This window comes from Lithobates pipiens, unplaced genomic scaffold (genome assembly GCF_037356315.1).
Source record: "Lithobates pipiens isolate NorthernLeopardFrog02 unplaced genomic scaffold, aLitPip1_a1.2 Scaffold_30, whole genome shotgun sequence".
NCBI classification, from domain to species: Eukaryota; Metazoa; Chordata; class Amphibia; order Anura; family Ranidae; genus Lithobates; species Lithobates pipiens.
The window spans coordinates 43,010,014-43,019,579 of record NW_027507791.1 but is presented as its reverse complement, the minus strand read 5'-3'; the positions used below and the strand labels follow the sequence as shown (position 1 = coordinate 43,019,579).

The window sequence follows — 9,566 nt, the reverse complement described above, 5'->3', positions numbered from 1 at the left end:
TGGAGGAAGGTGATCTGGTCTGATGTACGGAGGAAGGTGATTTGGTCTGATGTATGGAGGAAGGTGATCTGGTCTGATGTATGGAGGAAGGTGATCTGCTCTGATGTATAGAGGAAGGTGATCTGGTCTGATGTATGGAGGAAGGTGATCTGGTCTGATGTACGGAGGAAGGTGATTTGGTCTGATGTATGGAGGAAGGTGATCTGGTCTGATGTATGGAGAAAGGTGATCTGGTCTGATGTACGGAGGAAGGTGATCTGATCTGATGTATGGAGGAAGGTGATCTGGTCTGATGTATGGAGGAAGGTGATCTGCTCTGATGTATGGAGGAAGGTGATCTGCTCTGATGTATGGAGGAAGGTGATCTGGTCTGATGTATGGAGGAAGGTGATCTGCTCTGATGTATAGAGGAAGGTGATCTGCTCTGATGTATGGAGGAAGGTGATCTGGTCTCATGTATGGAGGAAGGTGATCTGGTCTGATGTACGGAGGAAGGTGATTTGGTCTGATGTATGGAGGAAGGTGATCTGGTCTGATGTATGGAGGAAGGTGATCTGCTCTGATGTATAGAGGAAGGTAATCTGGTCTCATGTATGGAGGAAGGTGATCTGGTCTGATGTATGGAGGAAGGTGATCTGGTCTGATGTATGGAGGAAGGTGATCTGGTCTGATGTACGGAGGAAGGTGATCTGGTCTGATGTACGGAGGAAGGTGATTTGGTCTGATGTATGGAGGAAGGTGATCTGGTCTGATGTATGGAGGAAGGTGATCTGCTCTGATGTATAGAGGAAGGTGATCTGGTCTGATGTATGGAGGAAGGTGATCTGGTCTGATGTACGGAGGAAGGTGATTTGGTCTGATGTATGGAGGAAGGTGATCTGGTCTGATGTATGGAGAAAGGTGATCTGGTCTGATGTACGGAGGAAGGTGATCTGGTCTGATGTATGGAGGAAGGTGATCTGGTCTGATGTATGGAGGAAGGTGATCTGGTCTGATGTATGGAGGAAGGTGATCTGGTCTGATGTATGGAGGAAGGTGATCTGGTCTGATGTATGGAGGAAGGTGATCTGGTCTGATGTATGGAGGAAGGTGATCTGCTCTGATGTATGGAGGAAGGTGATCTGGTCTGATGTATGGAGGAAGGTGATCTGGTCTGATGTATGGAGGAAGGTGATCTGGTCTGATGTATGGAGGAAGGTGATCTGGTCTGATGTACGGAGGAAGGTGATCTGGTCTGATGTATGGAGGAAGGTGCTCTGGTCTGATGTATGGAGGAAGGTGATCTGCTCTGACAGGGGTGTCCAAACTACGGCCCTCCAGTTGTTCAGGAACTACAATCCCCATCATGCCTAGTCATGTCTTTGAATGTCAGAGTTTTACAATGCCTCATGGGATGTGTAGTTCTGCAACAGCTGGAGGGCCGTAGTTTGGACACCCCTGTGCTCTGATGTATGGAGGAAGGTGATCTGGTCTGATGTGTGGAGGAAGGTGATCTGCTCTGATGTATGGAGGAAGGTGATCTGGTCTGATGTATGGAGGAAGGTGATCTGCTCTGATGTATGGAGGAAGGTGATCTGCTCTGATGTATGGAGGAAGGTGATCTGGTCTGATGTATGGAGGAAGGTGATCTGGTCTGATGTATGGAGGAAGGTGATCTGGTCTGATGTATGGAGGAAGGTGCTCTGGTATGATGTATGGAGGAAGGTGATCTGGTCTGATGTATGGAGGAAGGTGCTCTGGTCTGATGTATGGAGGAAGGTGATCTGCTCTGATGTATGGAGGAAGGTGATCTGGTCTGATCTATGGAGGAAGGTGATCTGGTCTGATGTATGGAGGAAGGTGATCTGGTCTGATGTATGGAGGAAGGTGATCTGGTCTGATGTATGGAGGAAGGTGATCTGGTCTGATGTATGGAGGAAGGTGCTCTGGTCTGATGTATGGAGGAAGGTGATCTGCTCTGATGTATGGAGGAAGGTGATCTGGTCTGATGTGTGGAGGAAGGTGATCTGGTCTGATGTACGGAGGAAGGTGCTTTGGTCTGATGTATGGAGGAAGGTGATCTGGTCTGATGAGACAGAAATTTTACTTTTTGGCCATCAAAGAAAACGCTATGTCTGGCACAAACCCAACACATCACATCACCCAAAGAATACCATCCCTACTGTGAAACATGGTGGTGGCAGCATCATGGTGTGGGGATGTTTTTCAGCAGTCAGGACTGGGAAACTGGTCAGAGTTGAGGGAAAGATGGATGGTGATAAATACAGGGATATGCTGGAGCAAAACCTGTATGTGTGTGATTTGAGGCTAGGACGGAGGTTCACCTTCCAGCAGGACAATGACCCCAAACACACCGCTAAACAACACTTGAGTAGTTTAAGGGGAAAAATGTAATTGTGTTGGAATGGCCTAGTCAAAGCCCAGACCTCAATCCAATAGAAAATCTGTGGTCAGACTTACAGATCGCTGTTCACAAGAGCAAACCATCCAACTTGAAGGATCTGGAGTAGTTTTGCAAGGAGGAGGAATGGGCAAAAATCCCAGTGGTGAGATGTGGGGAGACTCATAGAGACTTGGAGCTGTGATAGCAGCAAAAGGCGGCTCTACAAAGTACTGACTTTAAGGGGGTGAATAGTTTTGCACATTAGACTTTTTCTGTTATTTTGTCCTATTTGTTGTTTGTTTCACAATAAAAAAAAAAAAACATCTTCAAAGTTGTGGGCGTGGTCTGTAAATGAAATTATGCAAATCCTCAAACAATCCATGTTAATTCAAGGTTGTGAGGCCACAAAACACGAAAAATGCCAAGGTGGGGGGGGGGGGGGGTCTGTGAATACTTTTGCAAGTCACTGATGGTAGATCTAAAGGAGATTGTACAATCGGATTGTATGGTGTATGGTCGTTGTCCTGTATGGAGATGATACAAAAGCATAATTTCCATACTGCTGGCTACAATTACAATTAAAGGGAATGTTCACCTTCATTGTGATGTGTCTTCAGGGACCTGTAGAGACCCTCCACCCCTCCTATGCTCTTCTCTACAGGAGAGCCGGCGAAGAAACCGCTTAAAATTAAATGATATTATTCACGATCAGCATTGTTTGTACTTTGTGGTCTCCCCTCCCCCTCCCCAAGTGTGAAAATATGAAGTCCTGACTCAGCTGGGAATGGGAGGGTCGGGGAGATCACTATCTACACACAGCTATCCAATACACACAAGAGGACCCGTCTACAGGCCACACCCCCTTCTACAGAGCACAGAGATACAATGTAACGTCATTACTTCATTATACTGACATACATGTTACTTTATATATCATTTGTATCAAGACCAGAGAATCATACAGGACAAGAGAAGTGATACTGTGCAGAGTCCATACATACAGAATAAGAAGAGATACCGAGAATTACACCCGGTATACAGGACAAGAGAAGTAGTACTGTGCAGAGTCCATACATACAGAATAAGAAGAGATACCGAGAATTACACCCGACATACAGGACAAGAGAAGTAGTACTGTGCAGAGTCCATACATACAGAATAAGAAGAGATACCGAGAATTACACCCGACATACAGGACAAGAGAAGTAGTACTGTGCAGAGTCCATACATACAGAATAAGAACAGATACCGAGAATTACACCCGACATACAGGACAAGAGAAGTAGTACTGTGTAGAGTCCATACATACAGAATAAGAACAGATACCAAGAATTACACCCGGCATACAGGACAAGAGAAGTAGTACTGTGCAGAGTCCATACATACAGAATAAGAACAGATACCGAGAATTACACCCACCATACAGGACAAGAGAAGTAGTACTGTGCAGAGTCCATACATACAGAATAAGAAGAGATACCGAGAATTACACCCGACATACAGGACAAGAGAAGTAGTACTGTGCAGAGTCCATATATACAGAATAAGAACATATACCGAGAGTTACACCAGGCATACAGGACAAGAGAAGTAGTACTGTGCAGAGTCCATACATACAGAATAGGAACAGATACTGAGAATTACACCCGACATACAGGACAAGAGAAGTGGTACTGTGCAGAGTCCATACATACAGAATAAGAACAGATACCGAGAATTACACCCGATATACAGGACAAGAGAAGTAGTACTGTGCAGAGTCCATACATACAGAATAAGAACAGATACCGAGAATTACACCCGGCATACAGGACAAGAGAAGTAGTACTGTGCAGAGTCTATACATACAGAATAAGAACAGATACCGAGAATTACACCCATGCTCATTATCACTTTCCATCCAGCTCTCAGATGGGGGAGTGTAGTACAATACTCACCATGGTGGTGTATTCTCAGGAAGGGGTGATGAGGGGATCAGGGAATTACTATCCGTCATCCATGGACATGCCAGCCGGAGAAGATCCCCTTACCTCCGCACCACTGAGCTTCCAAAGACTTCACCCGGCAGCCCCATAAACCCCTCCGACGCCAGCTGACCAACCCCCACTCCATTCTATACCCACTTACAGTGCAATCAAAGAGGAACCAAGGACTCGGTCCTCTACAGAGTTTGCACGGTCCACCAGGAGGTGCGCCCTCTAATGGTCGTCCACACCAGACAATGCAGGCGGTATCCTCGCTGAATGACTGCAAGAGAATCAGTAATCACAGCAACAAGGCTTCTGTCTGATTCACTAAGATCGGTCAGGAGATGATCAGAGACTGCGGATCTACTACAGGAGATCATCAGAGACTGCGGATCTACTACAGGAGATGATCAGAGACGGCGGATCTACTACAGGAGATGATCAGAGACTGCGGATCTACTACAGGAGATGATCAGAGACGGCGGATCTACTACAGGAGATGGTCAGAGACTGGAAACATGTTACTCAAGACTGCTGGAGGTCACTCTCTTTACAGTTCCTTTACAGTCTAAAGCTGGCCATACACCATACAATTTTCTTATTCAATTTTCTTTAGATTTACCTTCAACTATGTAGTAGTTGGATACAAATAGAAAGTGTTTAGGTGTGACCTCATATTAAATGGGTTTGGTAAATCTAAAGGAAAGTTGTACAAGAAAAATGTATAATGTTTGGCCAGCCTGAGAGTGCTCCCTAATGTCCCCTTAAAAATTACTGATTTATTAAATTAAATTACTCATCATAATCACAATCATCAATATATCACCATTATCACCATAATCATATAATCATCACCGTCATCATCCTCATCATTATTGCCATATAGAAACCCAATAAAATACATTTATAGTTTTTGGTTGTAACTTGACACAATGTGGAAAATTCCAAGGGGTATGAATACTTTTTCAAGGTACTGTATTATCATCTCATCATCATCATCATACCATTATTATCATCACCATTCCATCATCATGTCATCATCATTACCATTACCACCATCATCATATCATCATCATCCCATCATCATTATCCCCACCAACATTAGTATATTACCATCATCTTTATTATCACCAACATCATCATTATATCATCATCATTGCATATTATCTTCTCATCATTATCACCAACTATATAATTATCATATCATCATCATCATCATCATCATCGTACCATCTTCATCATCACTATTATCATACCACCATTATTACCTCCACCATCATCATCATACCATCTTCATTATCACACTATCATCATCATCATCCCATCTTTATATCATCATCATCATCATCATCATCATCATCATCCAATTTTCATATCATCATCATCATCATACCATCTTCATATCACACTATCATCATCCCATCTTCATATCATCATCATCACCATCATCATCATCCAATCTTCATATCATCATCATCATCATCATCATCACCATCTTCATTATCACACTATCATAATCATCATCATCATCATCATCATCCCATCTTTATATTATCATCATCATCATCATCATCCAATTTTCATATCATCATCATCATACCATCTTCATTATCACATTATCATCATCATCCCATCTTTATATCATCATCATCACCATCATCATCATCATCCAATTTTCATATCATCATCATTATACCATCTTCATTATCACACTATCATCATCCCATCTTCATATCATCATCATCACCATCATCCAATCTTCATATCATCATCATCATCATCACCATCTTCATTATCACACTATCATAATCATCACCATCATCATCCCATCTTTATATCATCATTATCACAACCATCATCATCATCATCATCATCACCATCATTATCCCATCTTTATATCATCATTATCACAACCATCATCATCATCATCACCATCATTATCCCATCTTTATATCATCATCATCACCATCATTATTACAACCATTATCATCATCACCATCATCATCCCATCTTTATATCATCATCATCACCATCACCATCATTATTACAACCATCATCATCATCATCCCATCTTTATATCATCATCATCCCATCTTTATATCATCATCATCATCACCATCATCATCATTATCGCAACCATCATCATCATTATCCCATCTTCATATCATTATCATATCATCAACATTATCACCACCATCATACTATCTTCATTATCATTATTATCATACTATCATCATCATCATCATCATCACAACTATCATCATCATCATTGTCATTATTATCATACTATCATCATCATCATCATCATCTTCATTATCACTATTATCATATCACCATTATTACCTCCACCATCATCATCATCATACCATCTTCATTATCATCATTATCACACTATCATCATCATCATCATCACCACCATCATTATCACAACCATCATCATCATCACCATCATTATTAAACCATCATCATCATACCATCCTCATTATCATTATTATCATACTATCATCATCATCATCACAACCATCATCATCATCATCATCATCATCATCACCATTATTATCCATCTTCATATCATCATCTTTATCATATCATCATCTTTATCATATCATCACCATCATCATCATCATCATCACCACCATCATCATACTATCTTCATTATCATTATTATCATACTATCATCATCATCACAACCATCATCTTCATTATCATTTTTATCATACTATCATCATCATCACTATCTTCCATTATCATCATCACCATCATCATCATCATCACCACCATCATCATCATCATCATCATCATCACCACCATCATCATCATCACCATCATTATCATACCATCATCATTCTATCTTCTAGGGTTGCCTAGAAGATAGCTCAGCCCGAACACTTTAGTGGCGCACAGACATATATAGGATTGTAACAGACCTGGGACACCTTTGGGCACTCCAAAGAGAATGGTAATGTGGTGCACATAGTGCCCCCCCCCCCATCCTGTCAAGCCCTGTTCCAAGCCACATTCCCATCTGAATAATGTGTCCGGGTCTCAGGTGGACTGAAGCCCGGACACATGATTTAAAACCCGTACTGTCCGGGTGAATCCTGGACAGGTGGCAAACCTACCATCTTCATATCCTCATCATTATCATATCATCATCATCGTCGTCATCATTTTGAGTTTCCTCAGTAAGATCCATTACCAAAAATTCAAAGTAAAAAATACATAAAAGAGGGATGGGCGGGACAGAAAAAATAAAACAGTGTAAAAGACGTAAACCAATTACCCAGCAGAAGCCGGTCTTAAAAACAAAGTTCTCTTCACAAACCCAGAGTCCTTTTTTGTAGGAAAACTGTGACTTCTGGTGCCTGGGGCCCCTCGGGCCCCCAATCCTGGGCACCTCTAATCATGTATACTGTGACATGTCAGGACTGTCTTCATACAGACATGGGAAGTGACAGGTCCACTTTATATAATCAGAGCCACGGCCGCCCCCTCCACCCCCTGTATAAGAAGTCCTGATCCCCCCATCGCTCCTCCTCGCCACATCCAGAATATGTTTGTTTTGTTGATCTCCAGGCCGCTAACAATCTCCCCCCCATACATTATATATATATATATATATATAAACAGCCACCTGTTCCTCACCAGGGGGCCCCAGGGGCTGCGTTAAAAATAATCCAGCAAGACCCTTAAAGCTCTAAGACAACACAGAGGATGCCGGAGGGATAACGAAGCACATCCCCTCAGGAATCATTGCAAAAAGCCGTTCTGTGCGCCGGGATTTACACCAATTGTGTCACCGCGGAACGCGTCTGTTCTGCCAGAGGCGGAACGCGTCTGTTCTGCCAGAGACGGAACGCGTCTCTTCTGCCAGAGGCGGAACGCGTCTCTTCTGCCAGAGGCGGAACGCGTCTCTTCTGCCAGAGGCAGAACACGTCTCTCTCTTCTGCCAGAGGTGGAACGCGTCTGTTCTGCCAGAGGTTTACCAGGAGAAAACACAAGGGGGGCGTGAAGGAAAGTTCGAATTCCCTTTTTGCCATCTGTGTCCCATTGGGGAGATTTCCCTTTTACTTCCTGTCCCATAATAACCACAACAGGAAGTGAGAGAATCCCTGGAAGCAGTGTCCCCATTGGAGGATTTTCCTCTCTATTCCTGTTCTGGTGACTACCCAAAATGTGGGCTTTCACTTTTGTTGATAATGGTCATCAGGAGAAATAGAGAAGGTGACTCTCCCTAATGGTTGGGGGGGGGGGGGGCACAGACTGAAAATAAAAACCTGACAGAGATTCAAATCTCTCTCCACTCTATCCAAAACGAAAGAAAAAGATTTGCCTTCCGTTCAATTTTAAATTGAATTTAAAGTGTATCTAGAGCCGATCCTTTTTTGTGGGGTGGAGTAGTGAAAGGTTCATTTTTCTTCACTTCCTGTCCCTGAGATGCAACAGGAAGTGGGAGGAAACCTTCCAAGTGTGGGAATGCCCCTTTTAAGGTGCGCCCCCCAGCAGCAGCATGCACTACCGCCGGTGTGAGGAAGGGGGCAGTGTTGCCGGTTGCTTGCATCTGTCCCGCTTTTGGTATGAACTTAATTGAAATGTTACAAAGTCAGGACATTTCCGCTCAGTTTTATTTGGCCGGCGTGCGGCGGCGCGGTGGATTGCGTCACATGACGCTGCACTGAAAAAAAATTAAAATCCTGTTGTTTGTCGCACTCGGTGTGAACCGACCTGGTGGTAGACATGCGCAGAATGAAAAAAATGAGTTTCGCTTTGTTTTGATTTAGTTATTTAAGTCATTTTGCTTTTTTTTTTTTATTTGTTTAATTGGCTTTTGGAATTCTTTTGGTTTTCGTAATCTCGGAAGACGGTTATATTCTTTCTAATTTAACCCCTTGCCTACCGGGCACTTTCACCCCCCCCCCCTTCCTGCCCACACCAATTTTCAACGGTGACACTTTGAATGACAATTGCGCGGTCGTGCTACACTGCCCCCAAATGACATTTTTAATTATTTTCTTCCCACAAACAACAGAGCTTTCTTTTGGTGGTATTTAATTACGTTTTTTTTTTTTTTTTTTGCTAAATAAATTAAAACCAAAGACCATTAAGACCAAAAATAAAAAAATAAATATATAAAAAAATAAAAAACAAACATTTTTCATAGTTTGTTGAGGGAAGAGGAGGAGTCAGGAGCCCCGGCTGGGGACCCGAGAAGAGGA

At 42.7% G+C, this 9,566-nt stretch overlaps 1 protein-coding gene across 1 annotated transcript in view; it reads right to left on the bottom strand.

Moving 5' to 3' along the window:
* TMOD4 (tropomodulin 4) overlaps positions 1-7,496 on the bottom strand; it is a 49,775-nt gene extending 42,279 nt beyond the window's left edge. Inside the window, 1 exon segment of the mRNA XM_077464102.1 lies at positions 7,473-7,496. Coding sequence (XP_077320228.1) covers positions 7,473-7,481 — 9 coding nt within the window. The 5' untranslated portion in view covers positions 7,482-7,496.
* Positions 7,497-9,566: the final 2,070 nt, after the last annotated feature.